The sequence below is a fragment of the Belonocnema kinseyi genome, chromosome 3 (genome assembly GCF_010883055.1).
Source record: "Belonocnema kinseyi isolate 2016_QV_RU_SX_M_011 chromosome 3, B_treatae_v1, whole genome shotgun sequence".
NCBI lineage: Eukaryota > Metazoa > Arthropoda > Insecta > Hymenoptera > Cynipidae > Belonocnema > Belonocnema kinseyi.
The window spans coordinates 116,340,952-116,364,273 of NC_046659.1; the positions used below are offsets into that span (position 1 = coordinate 116,340,952).

Below are 23,322 nucleotides of genomic sequence, written 5' to 3' on the forward strand. Positions count from 1 at the left end.
CACCAGAACCTCGGTAAAGGTACATAGACAAATTTCCAGAGGTACCGGCTCAGGGATCGAACAATACCATTATTTAAGACTATTTGATAAAGACTGCAACATCTAATGGATAATAAGTAGAATAACAATAATAATTATAATTTTTTTAATGACATGAATTTTTACAATAATAATTAATTAATTAGCTAAATCAAATTTTAAAAACCCTTTTTTACAATAGATTTCTGTTATGTTTTTTAGTTTTAAAAACTTCTTTTTTAATAAGTTTATTGCAGAACAATAGGTAAAACGTAGGAGAGGATTTATGATACAACTAAAATGTAAATTACATGAATAAAGTAGAAAAGCTTTTACTGTTGATTTGTTTGGAATTATATTTCAATTAAAATTTTTTTAATTATACAATAAATATCATAGAGAATTCATGTTGCAAGCGATCCTTTATCTGAAAATACACTTCAAATGTATGCATTATGCTATAAAAGTAATCATGGAAGACAAATTGCAGTTAAAAAAGATGGTTCGTATCAAACTTAGCTTCGTTGACGCAGAAGAGCAAGTTTTCTTTATATTCTTCATTGAAAAAACTTATTTTCAAAACAATCACTACACCAAAATATATTATAATGACTTATAACCTCTTCTTAAGATTACTTCAAATGTTTCGCGCTTCGTTACGTATTTCCGATTCCGGTTTCGCGGCGGCTAGTAGAGGGGGTAACGTGACACAACTCTCCCTACAGGAACTTTAGTTTGCATAGGCTACAAAGTTGACAAACAAACAAAAAAACATTACAAATGGAAACAGACGCGTTTTGTTATAATTAAAACAATTAAGGCCGCCTGGTACTATAAATGTCAGTGTTTACATGTGGATATTGGTATGACACTTTTTTTAATGTAGCCTAACATTAAATACCAATAATTTGCGACGGGAAGTCCGAGGTCGCAGTATTTTAAGAAATTTGAAGCAAAAAAAAACATTCTTTTGTTTACAATCGTTGAAATTCAATTTTAATATATGCCTGTAGAGAAATTGACAAATTTGATTCCGATTCCCGACGTGGCCCTGATCGGGTTAGCTCAATGTGGCCCTAACCATGGTTACTGATGTGATCCTGGTCAGTGTCACATCGGGATACCCTCTGCAAATAAGAGTTAGTTTAAAAGTTAATATTACGAGTACTTGCATTTAACATTACTCCCTGTCTTAATTAATGAATATTTGACTACAAAGTAGCATTATTTCCATTTATTCTATACTTAAATTCTCTACTTCTTTCAACAAAGTTAGTTTTTTAAAAATTCTTAATTGGTTTATTTATTTAAATAACGAAAGTCAAGAACAAAAAGTATTAATTTCTAATGTTTTATTAATACTTCTTAATTTTGTTTTTTATGGAAAAAAATCCTTTTAATATGAAAAGAATATAAAAAGGAAAAAAAACTGAAGAAAGCTTAATTTAATTTAAACAAAATGTCCTAAAATTTAAGTTTAAGGACGAATTAAATTAGTTAATTACTATATAATTAGCAAGTTAGTTTCGTTTATCGAAGTATTTTTTAATCTGTTGAGACTTCAGCCGTATTTAGATTTGAATTTACCGCGCTAATTTGGGATATATTCTATTAATCTTCCGTTCGATTATTTTGCAGCGAACGAACGCATACCGCATAGATGAAGGGAAGACAACTTTGTAAAGTGACTAAATAGTGAACAGATAAACGAGTACAGTAGTTTGGATAAATCGATTAAAATAATTCTCAATTCACCTCGTTTATCATTTACGCAAAGTTTTATGACCGAGGTTTGATGTTCATATAAAACTAGAGTTTTTCACTGTAGCTCTCTAAGATTTCCGACAGTGAACTTCGAGAAAGAGTTTAGATTTTGAAGATCATTTATTTCTCGTCTTTCTGTGAAAGTGTTAAATAGATTGAAACTTGGGAACCAAAATTGAAAGCTATTGTACAAAAAGACTTCACTATTCTTTTCAATTTGCTATAAAGTTACGTGGAGACCTAATGCTGCAACTTTTTTCTATTATAACCTCACTTTTTTATTTTTTGATCCACGTGACAATATTCTTCAGTTTTTTTTATTATTCATAGTGAAACAATTTGTTGATTTATAAAAGAGAATATTTAAGCGTATAGCAAAATTTGATAAAATTTTGGATTTTTTTTTTGAGATACTGATTTTAGGGCTTGTGAGAGTTAAGCTACAGGATTTTTTACTCTGTTCAAGGTTTTTCCGAAATCTTCAAATCATAAATTTTTATTTTTCAATCAACTTCTGAATAATTTTTTACAAAATATTATCATTTAATACCAACTAACGATTTCTTCGCCAATTTAGAAGATAAAGTACTGTTAAATATGTGCGTTCATTTTTAATATTTATTAGAATGCATCGGTGTTCAAAAATAAAAATATATGATATTAAGTGTCGATAAAATTTATTAGCACAGTTAATTTAAAAAAAACGTTTGAAAACATTATTTTTTATTTACTCCTTTGTATTCTACTATGTCCTACTTCCTCCTGTTTTCCAACTATTTTATCCTACTTCGTACTCTTTTTCAAATTTTTCTGACCTACTTTGTCCTCTTTTTAAATACATTTTTCAACTTTGTCCTTATTTTTCAAAGCTTTTTGACCTACTTTTCGAAAATCAATTATGACCACTTTAAGTGCACTGGATACGAAATGATCTAATTAAAAAGAAGTGCGTTGCTATTTTCGATCAAGACGTTTAATATTCTACCAAAAAATACAAATTTTCAACAAAATACATAAATTTTCAACCAAAAGATTGAACCTCCGCTTGATTATATAAATTTTTTATAAAAAGATTACTTTCTTATGAAATAAATAATATTTTCATAAATAAAATTAGAAGGGGCCTGGTCAGGGCCAGATCAGTTCTTCCATATGGATGCAAAAAAACTCTTCATGAGAAATGAATTATTCATATTTTCAGAATGTCAATATGACTTTCGTTGTGAAGAAGATTTTTTTACATGATGCCTATACGTTGAATGAGATTCCAAAGTTTAAATAAAAAATTTAAAACAAAATTTCGCACGTGCGTTAACTTTTTACCCTGGAAGCTTTAAAATACATTACAAACTTGTATTAATGGGGAAAAAACCTCCTTATTGCAAACTTTATTACATAATTAAAATAAATTATGATGCGTATGTAACAAAAGATGTAAATTCTTCATCAGCGTGAATTTACTTCAAAAAAATTTCCGCGTAAGAGGTACAAGTCGGTCTTTAACCGCACAGTGGGAAAAAAATGAAATTTTTGGTTTAAAAAAACACACAGCCCACAAATAACGCCAGATTTGGCAACAAATATCTAAAAAAGGGTTAAAAGATTTTTAAGAGAGTTATTTGAGTCTGATTTTTTACGATTTTCCATAATCTTGAGTTTTTTAAAGTTATATTGCAAGAAATTTTAATGTAAATTTTAGTGTAATTTTTTTCATATTCGGAACTTTCTACTAATTTTAGAAAACTTCATAGTTTGTTGATTAATCTTATGATTTTTTCAACAATTTTAATAAGCAAATGCATAGATAAGGTATTTGTCCAAATTAATTTAATGAACAAATGCATTATCCTGAAGCTGCATCCTTATTTAAAAAATACAATTAATAAGAAGCATAAACTGTAAGGCCTAAGATTTTTAAAAAACTTTTGCCTTGAAAAATGCATATGCTTAATAAATTAGTATAAAAAATCATAATATTTATTCAATATTTATGAGTTTCAATGAAATCGTCATTAATAAGTTTCCAATTAAAAAGACTGACAAAAAACAAATTAATTTTTTTGTCCACACATGCCCGAATAACGCATTTGTTTGTTAAATTCGTTTTAAAAAATCATAAAATTCATCAAATAACTATGAAATTTCTGAATTTATCATGATGTTCCAAATTAAAAAGACTAATATCGAACAAACGAATTTTTCCGTCAAAAGATGCCTCAATAATTCATTTGTTTGTTGAATTCATTTTTAAAAAATTATAAAGTTTATCAAATAATCGTGAATATTGTTGAATTTACTATGAAGATCAAACTTAAAAATGCTTGCGTTGTAAAAAAAAAATTTTCTACGGAAACCTCAATAATGCACTTCTTTATTTAAATTGTTTTAAAAAACCATAAAATTGATCAATAAATTATGAATATTTTCTGAAATTATCATAAAATTCCTAACTAAAAAAACATGCCATACAAAAAACGCATTTTCTTTTCAAACAATGCCTTATTTATGCATTTGTTTATTAAATGTATTAAAAAAATATATTAGCGATAGTTATGAATGTTGCTGAAATTGTGATGAAATTCCCAACTGAGGGGACTGGCATTGAAAAAAGGAATTTTTGTGCACGACAAATGCCCAAATAATACATTTGTTTATTAAATTTGTTTTAAACAATCATAAGGTTTTTGAACCAATTAAGGATTTCTCTAACACTATCTTAAAGATCCTAATATGAAAAAAATGACGTGAAAAAAAGACGATTATTTCTGTATAAAAATGCCTGATTAATTCATTTCTGCATTAAATTTATATATAATATTAACAATAATAATCTCAAGAAGAATTTTTTTTATCTTTATGTTGTTTTTATTCAAATTTCTTGCAATATAACTTTGAAAACGTAAAATTATGGAAAATCCAAAAAGCGTTCTTTCAAAAAATAATATGTTTATGACCAAATTTTTTGTTAATTATATATTATTGGAATATCTTTAAAAAATTTTACTTCATCAAACTGGGGCGATTTCAAACATTTTTATGTTACTGCCGAGCCCCGGGAACAACAATATAATTATTTAAAAATCAGGCTCGACTACTTACTTAGAAATATTATCATTGACGGAAAGTGTTTCTAATAATTCATCAGAGATTATTTATTAATTCAAATAACTTCTTCCAGTGAAACGAGTATACTGATAGTCATTAGAAAATGCTGGTTTTTAATTGCAAACTCGTTGAGGAACTATAAAAAGTGCATAATAATTATAAGGATTGAATCATGCATCCGGATAGAAAAACCAGAAACCGATTATTTCAAAGAGTTCAAATCGATTTCCATTCTTCATTAAAAAATCGTACTAGAGGTCAGTAAAATATTTTTCTTTTCGTTGTCAGAAAATTTTAGAATATTTAATTTGGTAAATATCGTGAATAATTGTAAAATTATTGACTCATTAAGTTATAATTAATATACAATTAAAAAAGGTAAGTTTTAAGCCAAAAATCGAATAGTTAAATTTCTAGGTAAAAGAATTAATATTTTTAACCAAAACAAAATTTTTAAACACATTAGATAAGTTTTTAAACCAAAAACTGAACCTACAACTGAAATGGTCAATCTTCTACTTTGAACCAAATACATGAGTTTTCAACTAAGAACAATATTTTTTTTACCAAAAAAGACAATTTTTTTAACAAAACATATCAGTTTTTAACTAAAATAGAACAATGTCATGCCAAAAATGGAATAGTTATATTTTTAGTTGCGAAAATTAATTTTCAATTAAAAAGATTACTTTTGTACTGAAACGATGAATCTTAAACCAAAAAGATGCCAACAAAGTCGGATTTTTAACTAACAAAAAAATTAATTTTTAAAAAATTGGTTTAACTTCTAACCAGAAAAATTAACTTTTTACCAAAAAATGCATATCTTCAAAAAAATGTATAAATTTTTAACCAGAAGGATACATTTTTAACAAGAAAAAACCATTTTCAATTAAAATTATCAATCTTTACCCCAAAAACTGAATTTTAACCAAAATAGCAGAATTTCTAACCATACAGATGAATTTCCAACCAAAAAAATTATTTTTCTATATAAAAAAAAAAGAATTTTCAACAACATAAATTTTGAGTCAGAAAAATCAATTTTTAACGAAAACAATTAGTCTTTCACCGAACAAAATGAATTTTCAACCAAAATATTGAATTTTTAACTAAAAAGTTAAATTTCTAACCAAAAAGATGTATTTTCAGCCAAGAAGAAGTTTTTTTTCAAAAACGAACATTAATTTGTACAGAAAATTAACTTTTGACAAAATATTTTAAATTTTAATTAAACAGTTAACTTTTTATTTTAAAAAATGACTTTTATACAAAAACTCGAATAGACTAAGAAAAATAGTTTTCTACCAAAAAATACGAATTTTTAAACAAAATGAAATATTTTCAACCATTAACATTATTTTTCTACAAAATGCATAAATTTTTAACCCAATAGTTGAATTTTTAACTGGAAAAGGATTCATTTTCTACCTAAAATGGGCCATATTAATTTTCAGTTTATCGAAATTTTTTTCGACCATCAAAGGATTTTCAACAAAATAGTACAGTTTTTAACAAACCAACAAAAATAATTTGTATTTTCTTAAAAAGTGCACCTTTTAAAATGATTATTTTTTCAAGGAATATTGCTGACAAACAAAAAATAAAAATGATTAATTTTTGCGTAAAACACTAAGAAAAGCGGTAAAGCTGAAGATTAAAAATTTGTTTAGAATTACAATTTTTATCAAAATGTATGTTATACTTTATAAATGGTCTCCTTCCATTTAATAAAATTCATACTTTTTAAACAATTGCCAATTGTTTCAACAATTTTTTATTATTTAGTTCTTTAAAAAAGTGAAAAATAAGCTTTCCTTTCGGATTCCAATGTAATTTTTTGTGATTGATTAATTAAAATTATGCTAAAAACATCATGTAATTATTTAAATAATTACTTATTTTCTATTTTTTAAATTTCTAAAAATTGAGCTAGAGATATTAACTTTCTTTTAAAATTAGTATCCTATGCTACGTTTTGTTGAATACTTATGACACCATTTTGATACATTTCTTTTAATTTTTAATAAATTTCTGTTTGTTCAAAAAATTTTTATTTCCTCAAACAGCTATTTTTCGATAACTAACAAAATCAAATTTTAAAAATAGACAATAAATAATTATTTTAATATATACAGAATATTTTAGAAAAATTCAATACTCCAAATAATGAAAAACAATTAAATTTCAATCGGAAAATACGATTATTTTTTTACATTTTCGGGAATAAATAGTTGTTTAAATAATTATAAATTGTTTAAAAAATCATAGTAAATATTCAAAATGTGCATTAGTAATTATTTTTATGAAAAAAAAGCGAAAATTGCTAAAAAGTAACAATAATACGTAAAAAGATAGTTTTTTTTATTTTTGGTTTCGATGAAACCCTGGAACATGAGATCAATTTTTTGAAAATTCGAAATTTTCCCATGTTAATTGAATGGAATTTTGAAATGCACGTCGCACGTGTTACTATATCGACAATATTCATAAATATTTAGGTCAATCGAATTTAAAAAGAGTAAAAGATTTTTTTATATGAATTTTTATTCTAAGCAACTTTGAATTCTTTAGGTTTGCCTCTTTTCTAAGCTGTTATGGCTAAAAGTCAGTAATATGCCATAAAAGAAATTTTAGGACGTTGAATTTTTGAGAAATTCCAGTCTTATTATTTTCAGAAAAATAACCATCATTTTTTAATTTTCTAAAATTTTCATAGTTTCTTCTGATCATTGGATAGATCAATGATTTGCCCATCATTAACAATATTATATATATACAAATATATGTAACCAGTAGAAAGATATAACATTTTTTTATATATGTTATTTTTAGTCTAGAATATGAATATGTTGATTGTACCACACTGAACTTGTTTCTCACTAGTGCGGGGATCCAAACGTTATACTAACTTTTCAAATCTGTACGGCAAATTTTGTATTTAAAATTATAGATCATAGTGGTGCTTAATTTCAAAAACATGAAACCGCATTTTAATTGTTTATTGTTTAATACTTAGCAACAAAACAAATGTGTCAAATGATATTTTCAGATCTGAATCATTGGCGTTGAAATCTACAAACAAGGACTTGTATTGGTTACATAAAATCACGACCTTCAGATAACTATATCAATACATTCGAGAAATGTGCAAGTGAACTGCACTTCAAGAAATTTCTTAAAGCGACCTTCCCTCTCATTTGATCAGATTCAATCCTTCCACTCGACGGCTAGCAACGCTGACTTGACAAAGTCTAGCGAATCATATATGAGCCAAGACTAACTAAGACTTCTTTGTTTATACGCTACTCAGACAGAACACGAAGAGTGAAATGACACGCAGGGTGACATTCATCCTCGCTCTAGTGTTAGAAATCGTTTTCGTAGTCTGCCAAAGGAGCTCGAACCAACAGAGTCACCGAAACCTCTATGGAAATCAGGATCAGACACCATTTCTGGAACACCTCATGAGCCTCGCTGCAGGAACAATAAAATTTTTGCAAGAAGGTGAAAGATATTTGAACAATGAGCTGACAGACATAACTCCAGAGCAAAATGATGCATACGATTTCATCATCGTTGGAGCTGGTAGTGCAGGTGCAACTATAGCCTCCAGATTAAGTGAAATAAAAAACTTCACAGTGCTACTCATCGAAGCAGGACGTAGTGAAAATTTATTAATGGACATCCCGTTATTGGTTAACTTGTTACAATTTAGCAATGACATTAACTGGAAATATAGAACAGAATCTTCGGACAAATATTGTCTGGGGATGAATGATCGTAGATGCAACTGGCCTCGTGGTAAGGTCATGGGAGGCAGCAGTGTTCTGAATTACATGGTTGCAACCAGAGGAGACCCGAGGGACTACGATAACTGGGCAAGTTTAGGAAATGAAGGCTGGTCCTACAACAAATTATTGCACTACTTCAAAAAGTTGGAGAGCTTGAATATCCCTGCGTATAGAAATGACACTGTTTTTCACAATACTAAAGGTCCTGTGAACATTGAATACCCCACATACCACACACCTCTAGCAGATGGTTTCCTGAAGGCTGGATTAGAGATGGGTTATCCTCTGATTGATTATAATGGAAAGGAACACGTAGGTTTTTCCTATATTCATGCAACGTTGAAAAATGGAGAAAGGGCAAGTACCAACAGGGCTTATCTTCACATAGCAAAGAAAAGGTCAAATCTTTTTCTGACAAGGAACAGCATGGCAGAGAAAATTATCATTGATCCAAAAACAAAGAGGGCTGTAGGTGTACAGTTTAACAAAGAGAATGTTAGCATCAAAGTGCGGGCTAGAAAGGAAGTTATTCTTTGTGCTGGTGCTATTGGATCTCCACAATTACTAATGCTTTCTGGAATCGGACCCAAGGATCATTTGGAAGATGTTGGAATACCTCTTATCAAGGATGCACCTGTCGGAGAAAACCTGATGGACCATATAGCATACGGTGGTTTGATTTTTCTAGTGGATCAGCCGGTTTCGATTTTACCAGCAGATGTGACCAATCCTTTACAACCATATATTCGACAATACTTTAACAACAGAGATGGACCATTGACAGTGCCTGGGTGTGTCGAAGCTCTGGCTTTCGTAGACGTGGATCGACCTCGAGATACAGAAAGTTATCCCAATGTAGAACTTATGTTCATTAGTAACTCTGTTATTGCTGGGGCTGGTTTTATACAAAACGTTGGAATAACTGAAAGTATTTGGCAAGAGCTATTTCGTAAAAAAGAGGGACAACATTCATGGTCTATATTCCCCATGTTGTTAAGACCCAAAAGTCGAGGACGGATTCTGTTAAAAGACAATCTTCCTTTATCTAAGCCTAGAATTATACCAAATTACTTTGATCACCCTGAAGATATACGAATAATTGTAGAAGCTATAAGGGCTTCGATCGAAGTGAGCAAAACAAGAGGCATGCAAAGATTTGGGTCCCATCTGCTCGAGTTGCCGATTAGGGGCTGCGAAAATTTCCCGCATGGATCAGATGAATACTGGGAGTGTGCAGCTAGGACCTTCACCTTCACCATTTATCATCACTCTGGCACGTGTAAGATGGGACCTGAACATGATCCGACAGCAGTAGTTAACCCAAGACTACAGGTATGTGATTCTAATTCTGATAAAAAATTACTCTACACACTTCATTTGTGCGCAAGGTTCATGAACGTCAATACAATTTTCTTTAATTACGTAATTAAATTTTTTGCTCAATTCTTACTAACGCTATGTAATTTGAATAGTAATAACTCATTGTAAATTCATATGTATTCTTTTGATTAAATAAGTAGGGGCCGTACTTAAGTTACGCAATTTAAATTTTCCACAAATAATAAGATGTGAGATTTGAAACTAAAGGAAATTTGTTGTGTTTAAATAATTGTGATCCAAAAATTCAGTTTTTGGGGTAAAGGTTTACAATTTTGATTAAAAATGTGTTTTTTTTTAGTAGAAAATTTAGCTTTATCGTTGATAAAATCATTTATTGGATTAAATAGTGACCTTTTGTCTTGAAGATTTAGCAGACATTTTTTGAATTCATCTTTTTCGCGCATTTCATAAAATGTCAACGTTTTGAGGCGCCCTGAGTCAGCAAAACAAGTTTTTACGTCAGTGCCTGTCTATCTTTCCGGCGTCGTCATCGTCGTTGTTGGTGTTGTTTTTGTTGTTTTTGTTGTTTTGGTTGTCTGTATACCAGATACCTTTCGATAGATTAGCCGGATTGGATTGTGCTTTAGCACGCTGTTTCAGGGACCAAAAAGAAAAATCGAGTTGGTTAACCAACGATTTTGGATAAAAATTCAAAAAGGTAAAACAAAGCAAGATACGAAAAGAGATAGATGGACATCCTAAAAAAATGTCTTTGATTTTCGTGAAACTTTACAAAATTCTTAAAAAATCTTTACAAGTTTCAATTATTTTTGAATCTTTTCAAAACTTCTGAATATCTCTTAAACATACTGAAATATTTTTTGAAATTATGTAATATGGCAAAATTGCAAAATTTTGCTTTAAAATCTTTCACAAATTTAAAAAAAATTTAGCAAGTAATTCAAAATCTTTTGTGACCTTTTTTCAATTTTCTTTTGAAATTCCTTACAAGAAAATCATTTTAAAATTTCCCATGAATCTTAAGAACTTTTTTTTTCTTGAAACCCTTAGGAAATTCTGTTTATCTTGGAAATTTGTAAATCCTGAAAAATTAAAAATATTGTCTCGAAGTTTCTTCTATAGTCTTTTTAATATTGTAAAAACTTGAAATTATTCTTTTAAAATAAAAAATAAACCATTTCTTCTCAAAATTAGAAAAATAGGTTTTCTAGGTAATTAAGAACCCAAGAATTTACTTCAGTTTGGTTAAAAATTAATTCCTTCGACTGAAAATTTAAATGTCCATTTTTTGTTGGAAATTAATCTTTTCTTGTTCAAAATTGAACAATTTCGATAAAACATTTTCTTTGTTAATTGAAAATGTAAATTCAACTATTTCCTTGAGAATCCCCATATTTTGTTAAAAAAAATTTATCTTTTAGGCTCTAAGTGACACTCTTTTATGAAAAATTAATTTTATTTTTTTATTTTAACGATTTATCATTTTAATTGTAAAATTTGGTTTGTTGAAATATAAGCTATTTGTTAGAAAACTTTTTTTTCTTTGGACAAAAATAAATTTTTTGCCAAAAAATAAACTATTTTGTTGAAAATTTTGTTTCTTTTTCATTAAATTATAATTTTGTTTTTGCAAATTTGCTTGAACATTCATTTTTTGACTAAAAATTTAATTATTTAATTTTTCAAAGAAAAATTATGTTCTTTGTTAAAAATTCATCCTTTTTGGTAAAAAATAATCTTCTTGGTTAAAAATTCATCTTGGAGGTAAAAAATTCAATTATTCTAGTTACAGATTTAACATTTTAGTTAAAAAATCAATCTTTTTGTTTGAAATTCAACTATTCTAGTTGATAATTTACAATTTTAGTTAGAAATTCATCACCTTGTTTGAAAATATAACCATTTTTTAAACTAGCTTTTAATTTAATTTCAGTTGAATATTCATTGTTTTTGATGAAAATGTACCTCTTTGGTTCAAAGTTCAACTATTGCAGTTCAAGATTCATCATTTTAGTTTTAAATTCATCAGTTACGTTGAAAATTACACTATTTTCTTGAAAATCCTTTTTTTTTCTTTGTTAAAAATTACATTTTTCAGCTAAAAGTGTAACTAAAAAGAAGGTTTTTTGTCCATAAATATACCATTAACATTCAAATAACAGCATTTTATTCTTGTAATATTTATGACATAGGCTCTTTTATAAACGGAATAAAACAATGTTTCAAATACAAGATAGAAAATTTTTTAATTTATTTACTTATTTTAAACAAAAAGTTACTATTGTAATAGAATAAGATATCTTTTCAACAAAATATTTAAATTTTTAATCTAAAATGTGAATTTCTACAAAAAAGTGTAACAGTTGATATCTCCACCAAAAAAAAGATGAAATTTCATACAAAACAAGATTTAAACAAAGAAGAAGAAATTATTAAATAATAAATATCAGGTTTCAAAGAAATATTTAAACTTTTAACCAAAGAAATTAATTTTCCACTAACAATATAAAACTTAAAAAAAATGATTTCATAACAAAGTGCTTAATCAAAATTTTTCAAACAGTAGTTGAATCCTCAAACTGAGAAATTCAATTTTCTACCAAGCAGTTTCGTTTTTATCCAAAAAATATGCAATTTCTACTAAGATATATTAATTTTTAATAAAAAAATACACACACATTCAAAAAAATAGTTAAATTGTCATCCACAAAATTTTCAGTTGTAAATTTTCTAGAAAATAGTTCAATTTTCAACAAAACAATTTTATTTTCTACCGGAAAAAGAATTTTTAACAACATTCTTGAATTTGAAACCAGGCCGTTAATTTTTATCCAAGAAAGTTGCAAATTTAATAAAATAGATGAATTTTTAAATCAAAAATACAAACTTTCAAACAAAAAATTTGAACTTTCATGCAAAAAACTTTGCAATGTACTTTTCAAAACCCAAAAATAAATGTCAAACAAGTAAATTTGGTAGAAAATAGTTAAATATTTAAGAAAACTGTTGAATTTTCAACCGGAAAGAATCAATTTTTAACAAAATTGTCGAATTTGAAACAAAGCCGTTAATTTTCATCCAAGAAAGGAGCCATTTTTACTAGAATAGATTAATTTTTCAACTAAAAATGCAAATTAAAAAAAAGTAGTTTAATTTCTATCCAAGAAAATGTTTCAGTCTAAATTTTCTAAATAAGAATATTAGTTTTAAATCAGAAGTACTTTTTCTAGGAAGATACTTGAATTTTCAATGTGCAAAGACAAATTTTCAAAAAGGCAGTTGAATTTTCAAACAAATAATAATATTGATAATTAAAAAGTAAATCTTCAGGAGAAAACAACTGCAAAAAATAAATATAAATATAATTACAAGTCACATAAATTAATAACCGGAATATTATATCAGTGTTAGCACAAAACTTTATTTTATAAATGCCCTAATCTTTCCCTGACCAATTTTTTATTTTTCCTGGCCATTAACATTCAAATAACTCAAAATTTTCAAATTTTTTTATTTGAAAGAAAAATGGTATTTTCTGTAATCAAATAAGATTACTTTTTAACCAAATATTTGCATTTTCAACCTAAAACGTGATTCGTCTGACAACAATGTAGTTAAAGCTTTTATTCACACAGTTTATTTTTAATTAAAAGAGATCAGTTTTCAACAGAATTAGCAAACTTTTAACCAAATAAATTAACTTTCCACTAAACTATGAATCTTCACAAAAAAAAGATTTCTTAAAAAAGTGACTTAATCAAAATTTTCCAAAAATTGTTGAAATCTATAATCCCTACTAAAATAAATAAGTTCTTTAATTAAAAATACAGATAAAAGAAGTTGAATTTTCATGTAAAAAAGTTTTCAATTGACTTTTCAAGACCCAAATATAAAGTTCGAACAACAAGTAAATTTTCTAGGAAATACTTAAAATTTCAACAAAACAGTTGAATTTTCAACCTGAAAGAATAAATTTTTAACAGAATTTTTGAATTCAAGAAAGATGCAGTTTTGACTAAAATAGATGAATTTTCAAATTAAAAAAATAGCTTTTTTATAGAAATTGCTAATAAAAGTTTATGGGTCATTAAAAAAATGGAGTCAAAGTATCAGGTATTCAGCAGTTTTTCTTGCATAGCTCTGAATTTCACAAACTTAACAGTATTGTTTACTGAAAGGACGTTTCAAAGTACATGTTTTGAAAATTTTAAGATATTTCTTTTATATTTATCTTTTATTCTTTCCTTGTTTTATTTCTTGTTAAAAACTGAACTTTTTTATTTGAAAAATTACACGATTTGTTGAGAATTCGTCCTTTTTAGTTGATTTCAATACCTTTTAATCAAAAATATTTTAGGTTAAAATGTCAACTATTAAACTTTACGTTGTTTGTTAAAGATTCATCTCTTTGGTTTAAAATAGTCTTTTTTAGTAAAAATCAGTTGTATTTCTTCGTTAAAAATTAATTAACTGAAAATTTATGTTGTCCGTTTCTGGTTAAAAATTCGCCCGTTTTAGTTTGAAAATTAACTAATTAGATGAAAATTCATGTATTTTATTAACTAATTCTTAAAACTTTCGTTTTTCTTTTCTGGAAAATTGCTAATTTTAGTTGAAAATTCAACTATGCTTTTAAGAATTGACTTTTTCTTATAAAATTATTCTTCTTGTTTGAAAATCAATCTTTTTTGTTGAAAATTGATCTTTTCTGGTTAAAGATTTACGTATCTCGTTCAAACCTCCTTTTCTTGACTCAAAATTATTTTTTAAACTGAAAAGTGAACTATTTCATTTGTGGTTATAAAGTTCTTTTTTAGTTGCAAATTCATTTATTTGGATCCAAATTTTACTATTTTATTGATTTTTGTTATGATATTTGATTTTTAAACTTAAAAATTAAGTATTTCCTTAAAAATTCGTTTGTTTTGTTTAAAGTCAACTGTTTTTATTTATTATTAATTTTTTTTTTGTAATAACAACTATTCCATTTTTTGTTGAAAATTCATCTTTTTTGGTACAAAGTTATACTTATTACTTATACTTATATTGAAAAGTTCATTTTTTTGTGTAAAAGTAATTATTTGTAACAGAAAATTTAAAAATACAATTTTTGATTGAAAATATTTTCTTTTTTAGTTGAAAATTCACTTATTCTATTGCATAACCAAATAAAATAACCAAAGAAATAAATTTTCAAACAACAAGAAAATTCTCCAGGAAATACTTGTATGTATGTATGTATGTATGTTTGTTGTATGTGTGTTTGAATGTGTGTATGTATGTATGTATGTATGCATGCATATTTAAAGTATCCCATTTACGGGTTTGAGGGCCTCCGCTTCCTGTACATAAAATTTACATTCCATTCTTAATCTAAGTTATCCTCTACTTATCTACAAATGTTTCGCCTTACTTAAAAATAAAATTAAATAATTAAAACAAAAAATAAAACTAATAATTCTAGTAATGAGCGATCTTATAGGGCTTCCGTTTCCTTTTACCATAAAAACAAACATTTTCCACGATTTTAAATTTAACTTTAATTTTTAAATTCCTTTTTCAGGCTCCGCCGTTTAGCTCCGCCCTATTCCCTTACTTTCCCTTATTTCTTCCAATTTCTGCATCCACATCAGTCCCTGTGCATTACCATCCAAAATCCGCTTTGCACACTCATCAATAATCAACTGCCCATCTTCCTCTCTTGTGCATCTCTCTAAAACATGTGCCCATGACTCCAATTCGTATCCACATACTCTACATAAATTCTTCTCTTTGTCCATCCAATATCTGCAAGCACTAACTCCTTCTCCCATTCTGAACCGTACAACCCTACTCCATTTTTCTTCCTTTTTTATTTTTTGCAGATATTCTGGTTCCGTCAACCCTTTGACTCCTTGTTTAACTACTAGCTCTAACTCTATATCCTGCAAATCCATAACCCCTTCTCGAATATTACACACTCTTCTCATTTTTCTCCTTTTTTCCTCTCATTTTGAATTTCTCAAATTACCTCTCGCTTCGTTGTTCCGAATTTCGCCGAAATATGCTTGTGCAATTCTACTTCCCTCTCCCCTTTTTAGCTTCTCTTCAAACCTCCATGCTCTCTTAATTTGTCTAGTAACTATATTTCTCTTCCTAACTCTTCTCTTAACATGTATCCTGGGTAACTCCAGCTCACCCGCATTAGCCACCTGAAAAATCTCTCATACATGCTCTCTACTTTCCTACGTTTCTTCCATCCCCAAATCTCCACTCCATAACACAACATCGCCCATATCAACGCATCAAACAACCAGACACTCATTCTCCAATTGTCCTTAAACCTTCTCTTTCCTATGCCCCATACTTGGCCCATTACTTTACTCGCACATTAAATTCTTTTCATCACTTGCAGCTCGTTTCGCCCTCTTGCCTCAAACCAAAAACCTAAGTAACAAAATTCCTCCACCCCTTCCACTGTTTTTCCGTTCATCTTCCAAACGTAATCTATTATGGTGTTTCTCTTTCTGAAACACATCACCTTGATCTTCTCTACGTTCACCGTGAGATTCTTTGCTCCCACGTACTCTTCAAAAATTCTCATCATTAGATTCATCCCCTTCTCGTTGTCTGCCAACAAAACTTAGTCATCCGCATAAGCTAGAGAGTATATTTTGCTGTTACTGAATATCGTCCCCCCTTTTCCTTTCCTCTTTAGCTTCTCCTCTAGATCTGCCAACAGCATATTAAACAGTAGCGGACTCAAAGGGTACCCTTGCCTTAGACCTCTATCTATCCAGAATACCTCTTTTTTTCCTTTCCTATCTTCACCCTAATCCTGATTTCAGTAAAAATTTCCTTTATTCTTTCCACCAGCCTATCTTCTATTCCCCTCTCTTTGATTGCCTGCCATAACACTTTTCTGTTTACCGGATCAAATGCTGCTTTAAAGTCCACGAATAACGCGATTATTTTGCCTCTCTTTTTCCCTAGATTTCTGTTAACCAAATAGTTCAGTACGTAAATGTTGTCAATGGTTCCCATCCCTTTTCTGAAACCCGTCTGATTGTGTGGAATACTTTCTCTTTCCCCTATCTGGCTCTCTACTCTTCTACCTTCTTTCCCTCCCCTTTCTTGACAAGTAGCACCACCAGCCCTGTCAACTCTGGCCACTCTTCTTCATTCCATACATTGTTGCAGATCTCCCGAAGTCCTTCCCTTACCCCTTCTCCTCCATACTTCAACGCTTTGTTCTCCATACCATCTTCTCCTGTAGCCTTGTTCCTTTTAAATCTATTTATTGCCGCATCCACTTCTTCTCTCGTTATTCTATTCCCTACCTCCCTTTCTCCTAGTACTAATTTTCTATTTACCCCTATTATCCTATTTTGTTCTCCCACTAACAGGCCTTTGAAATAGTCTGTCCACTCACCCAACTCTATTTCTTCGTTCACGCCCTTCTTTCCTCCTCTTTCCTTATTTATCAGATCCCAAACCCTACCCTCTTTGATCGCTTTTTCTATTTCTTCCTTATACTTTTCCTTATCCCTTTGCTTTTTCCTTTCTAGCAACCTCTCATGTTCCCGTTTTCTCCTATTGTACTCCCCCTTCTCCATTTTCCCTGTTCTCCATTTTCTTACACACTCTTTCATTCTCTCTTTACTCTCCTTACATTCCTCATCCCACCAGTCTCTCTTTTCCCCTTTGCTTTCTGTTTTTGTACCTATGTCATCCCTTACCTTTTCAATCGACCCTTTCCATCTTTCCATTAACGAGTCTACCCCCTCCTCTTCTATCAACCTAATCCTCTCCTTTTCCATCTTTACTTTAAACTCTTTTAATTTATCTACCTCCTAGGCTCCCATTTTCTTGTTCCTTTCTCCTCCTCTTTCCTTTCTCCAACTGCCTCGCTTCTTGCCACCATCTTTCAGTGAAGCTATTACCGAGAAATGCTTGGACCCAATCTCATTACCCACTTTCACGAAACTTATCAAATTCCTCATTCTTTCTTCCGCCAAGATGTAGTCTATCACTGTCTCTCCCTTCCCTACAAATGTGATTTCTCCTTCCTCATCTCCTTTCATATTACCATTACAAATAGACCATCCTGTTTCTCCTATAATGTGAAGTAACCTCCGCCCCTCCCTGTCTATCGCCCTATGCCTGGAACTCCTTACATATGCTTCTTTTTCTCTATCCCAAATCCCTTCCCCTTGTTCGCCAATCCATGCATTCAAATCACCTCCTATCAAAACTAACTCTTCTTTATTTTCCTCCATCCACTTCTTAATTACTCTCAAACCTTCCTCTTCCCCTCTTTTTCTATATACATTAACCACCGCTATTCTGACTTTTCCAACTATAATCCTTCTTACCATTGTACCATCTTTATCGTTTCTTTCCCTCTTTTACCGTCAATTCTTTTCTCACACCTAAGACTATTCCGCCCATCCCTCTCCCTTTAATTGGTTCTTTTTTTGCTTCTTGCGTCGTCCAAAAAAAACCTTTCGGTAACATTCTTTTCATACCCTTCCAGTCTTTCTCATCCGCCCATGTTTCACTCATCATTATTACATCCCATTTTGTCACTTCCTCCCAAAACCCCTCATCCTTATTTTTTAATGCTGAGACATTCCAAAAAGCCACCTTCACAAGACCATTTTCTCCTCCTGTTTCTCCTGTCCTCCTATTTAGCCCTTTTTTTATTTTGTAAAACCCAACTCACTTCCTTCCTTCGTATTTACCTGTTGTTTATCCTTCTCTTTTCCTTGCATTGTTTGCCAAGTTCTCAACTCTTTTATATCTTCGTCCCAGATCCTCATCACTCCGGTTACCCAAATTCTATTTCTCCCTATTATTACCTTGTTACCTTTCCATCTTTCCGCCCATGCCTTCTGCTCAATCAACCATTTTCTTCTCCTTTCCTGCCATGTCAGATCTTCTTCAATTCTCTCAGATCTTCCCTTTAACATCTTCTTTTTCCCCATAACTTCAAACCTCTCTTCCCCACACCCTAATGTCACTAGAAACATGCCTTCCCTCCCTTCCCTCATTCTTATAACCCTCTTTACCCCTTCTTCTCTCATTTTTGCTCCTATATCTTTCATCAACTTCTTAACCTCTTCCCCTCCTGTTTCACTATTCACTTTCAGCCCTTTGACCATTACGTTCTTTTTCCTCTTGTCTCATTGCTCCCTTTCTGTTTGTTTTTCGATCTGTGACAATCTATTACGAAGTCTCTCATTTTCTACTCGCACGCCTACTCTAACTTCTGATGTATCCTCGCTCGCTGTTAACTCAACCCTTTTTCTCTCAACGCTCACTTCTATCTTACTCACTTTCTCTCTTCTTTTAACCTCAACTCTTTTTTTCCTAGTTTCATCAAATTCTTTTTGCTGATTCTCTAAGCTTTCCATTTTTTTTTCAGACTTTCTCTTTTTCGCCTTTCCAAAATTCTTCCCACTCATCCCATTTCTTTCGTATTTTTTGTACCACCTCCTTTAGTTCCCCCCTTGCCTCTTCACAACTTCCAGCATCTCCAACTCCTCGCCCTCTTCCCTTTTCCTTTTTTCATCTGCCGATTTTTCCCCTCCACTAATCATTCCCTCGCTGCTTGTTGCACTCGCCCGTTTTCGCCAGCTGTCAAGCATTCGTATCGTACCTACGCTATAAAAGCGCTGTGCCGCTCTGTTGAGCTTTTCCAAATTCGTTGGTCTACCTCTCCTGTTACCCCTCCCTAGGCCTGCTGCTGTTGTCGCGGTTCCCTCACTCCTAACCGACGTCTTATACCGCTCGTCGTGACTGCTTTCGCAACTTGCCTCGATACCCAGCTTATCCCCACTCCTTTCCACATCCCGTAACACCCCACTCGATCCGATATTCTCATTTTCTTCGTTCACCTGTCGCCCTCTGTCTGGGCTCCGTGTTACTGGCATGCTACTCTACCCTGCTTATCCACCGAGCAAGACTCGCAACACGTCACTTCCTCCACGCCTAAATTTTCACCACGCAATGTTCAACCTAACCTCAAAAACAAACTTTAAACTTTGATTTTTCACTCAATTCGCCGTTTCAACCTACCCTTCACTCTCACTCAAGCTAAACCACCTACCTTCCTCACTCACCAAAGTTCACCACTCTCACTTCACCTCCCCTTTCTCAATAGCCAAAAGACAACAGCACTACAAAAACAACGTCACTGTCCTATCGGTCCGGAAAACGGAAGCTTCTCCAGGAAATAGTTAAATTTTCAACCGCAAGAAATAAATTTTCAACAAAATTGTTGAACTTCAAACCAAGCTGTTCATGTTTATCCAAGAAAGATTTAATTTTAAATAAAATAGAGGAATTTTTTAATTAAAAAGAGAAATTATGGAATGATAGTTGAATTTTTATCCAAAAATATTTCAGTCTGACTTTTCCCAACAAAAATGTGAGTTTTAAATCATAAATATATGAATTACTAATAAGAATATTATGCCAGGATTAGCAAAAAACTTTACTTTCAAAATTCCCTAATTTTTCCCTTACCAATTTTCCATTTTCCCTGATCATCAATATTTAAAGACCAGAATCTTGAACTCGTAAAATTTTTAACCTGGAATCTTTTCTAAACAAAAGAACCTCATTTAAAATTATAAATAAAAATTTTCAAATTAATTCTTTGACAGTTATTTAAAGTTATAGAAATTCCCTCACATTTTCAAGATATTTTTTCTTAATCCCTAACTTTTCGCTGACCAATAAAATTCCCTCACTTTAAAAAAAATTAAAAAATCTCAAACGGTCGACCAAAACCAGTCTACAGTAGAACCTCGATTATACGAAGTAATGTGGGAAGGATGTACCCCAGATAAGCTAATTCTAGAAGAATACGGAAGAAGTACAAAAATTCGGAAGAGTTATCTATTTTTGATATATTTCAAATAGAAAAATAAATATAAATGTTTAGCAAATAAAAGGTAACAACTTACAAATGTGGATTAATCTTTATTAATTTATTAATAATTGCAAACTACTGCGCGCATTCAGAATTAGACGTAGCAGCTTCATTTGTTTTATTAATGCTTCTCCTTATTATCCGAGCGTACACCTCGGTTAATGCGGAGTGCTTGGATAAGTCCCCTTGCCTCGGATAACGCGGAGCCTCGGATAATCGAAGGCCGGATAATCGAAGTTCTAATGTATCATTTTTAGTATATATTTAATATATTTTCCAATAATCCCATTATGCTTTTAGGTAATTGGCATCAAAGGTTTAAGAGTGGCCGATGCTTCCATAATGCCAGAAATAATTACGGGACATACAAACATCCCCGTAATCATGATTGCGGAAAAAGCAGCTGATATAGTGAAGGAAGACTGGGGATACCCAATTGATGTTTAGTGACAATATAAAGTATAAAAAGTTATTTAAAGAATCCTTGATTTTTTTAAATGCTCATAGATATTTGTTGACTTTGTACAGTACTTAAGTTTAGTTTCAGTATTTTAGTTTTAGTAATTTATTAAATCTAGAAATTAATTTTCAAGCTGTAACTCAAGAAGCGTAAAAGTCTGAAAGGATGCATGCATGTGCTGAAGTTTATAATAAGTAATTAGAGGACTTGAAATGAATCTTACATGTAAAACCATTTTTCTTATTTAAAAATTGCATTTTGTTCGAGCATATTTATATATGAAACTAACATATTGTCAATATTTAATTCTGACCGAAACAATCTTGCCTGCCATTGTATTATATTTTCTTCTGATATTTATTATAATATTCTTTCTCGTAAAATCTCTGGTGGATAAAAAAAAAAGCTGGCAAAAAATTCAAACATGAAATTTTCTTTAAAAATAGATATAGAAAGTCGCAGCTTTTTTAGAGTTTTGCAACATTTTTTTTTAACTTTTCGGTTAGATCCAGAGGATTAATAATTAAATTAAAGATAAATATTTGTTTAAACAATTTATTATCATCTATATCAATATTCTCTTTAAGAATGCTCGAAGGTTGCAGTTTTTTCTTAAATTTTCCACTTTTTGTCCACTTTTCATTTTGAGTAAAGTAATAGTGATTTAAAGTTCAGAAAAATAATTGTTTGAACAATGCAATTATTATGATGTTTAAGCAATTTAATATTTTCTTCAAGTGCTTCTGTTAAACTAGATTGAAATTGAAATTCAACTAAAATAATTGCTTCATTAAATTATTATTGTTTATAACTATTTTCTCTTTAATAATTTCTTGAATGTTGTGTTTTTTTTTACTTTGTTTTGCCTTTTATTTATAAACTAATAATGAGTAATCAATATAACACAGAATTTTTATATAAATAAATATTTATCATTTCTGCGGAATTTGCATTGATTATACTCTTACAACGTAAAATGTAAAAAATATATGCATAAATGTGTGTGTGTGTGTGTGTATGTTAGGAAATTTCCAACGATCCTACTGAGAAGTGGTTGTAAAAAAAATCGTAGATATAATTTTGGAAAATTAATTAATTAGTTAAAATGATATTATAGCTTGTGTCGTTTTTACAAAAAGTTTTTTTTTTATTTTGAATACACTTTGATGATAAAAGTTTATTACAAATTTGTAGATCTTGTTTTAATTTAAAATCTGTGTGCGTTCGTCTGTTTTGATAAATTGCATAACTTTTCCATAAATTTTATTTCGTTATTGTCAATGTTATTTTTACATTCTCATTCTAATGAGAAGGTATTGGTTTTATGTAAAATTTTAGTTTGTCGGTTTTCATCAAACCTCCACGTTTTGAGATCTTCTGAGCCAGAAAAAAACGAGTTTTACGAAGGCTTCGGTCTGTCTGTCTGTAGTTTACAGTATGTATTCTGTAGGCACGATAACTTTTAGAAAATTGATCAGATTGGATTTTGCGTTGGCACACTTTTTTAAGGCCTAAAAAGAAATAACAAGTTCGTAAACTAGCTATTTTGGATGAAAATTCAAAAAGTAAGCGCATTCTTAAAGTTTTTGAAACCACATTTTTCCAACATTTAATAATTCTATGTACAGTTATTCGTAGTAATTAGAAACTCAAACAATTTATCCTTATGGCTTTTTTCTATGAAAAGAAAATTATCAGTCAGAGCATTTTCAAAATTAAAAAATAAAATAAAACTTAAATGAACATTTTAAGCCAAACAACGCATCATATGAAAACAAGTCAAGAAAAGAAAAACGTTTATTTTTGAAAACCATATAAGATTTTTATAAGATTTTTATAACAACTTTTTTAATTTGGTCGAAAAATTGAAAATTCAAAATTTGATCGTACAAAAAATAATGAAAAATAAGAAAATTCCATTT

At 29.9% G+C, this 23,322-nt stretch overlaps 1 protein-coding gene across 1 annotated transcript; it reads left to right on the forward strand.

Moving 5' to 3' along the window:
• The first annotated feature begins 8,099 nt into the window (after positions 1 to 8,099).
• On the forward strand, positions 8,100 to 21,631 carry LOC117169649 (glucose dehydrogenase [FAD, quinone]-like). The gene is made up of 2 exons (XM_033356127.1): positions 8,100 to 10,013; positions 21,241 to 21,631. Exons 1-2 carry the CDS (start codon positions 8,220 to 8,222, stop codon positions 21,385 to 21,387), a joined length of 1,941 nt encoding a protein of 646 aa, XP_033212018.1. The 5' UTR covers positions 8,100 to 8,219; the 3' UTR covers positions 21,388 to 21,631.
• Positions 21,632 to 23,322: the final 1,691 nt, after the last annotated feature.

What these genes read in the sequence shown, in the direction of transcription:
- LOC117169649 (XM_033356127.1), top strand. Translation starts at nt 8,220, where the DNA reads ATGACACGCAGGGTGACATTCATCCTCGCTCTAGTGTTAGAAATCGTT. An exon ending in TAGTTAACCCAAGACTACAG is followed by an intron (nt 10,014 to 21,240) that starts GTATGTGATTCT and finishes TTATGCTTTTAG; the next exon opens with GTAATTGGCATCAAAGGTTT.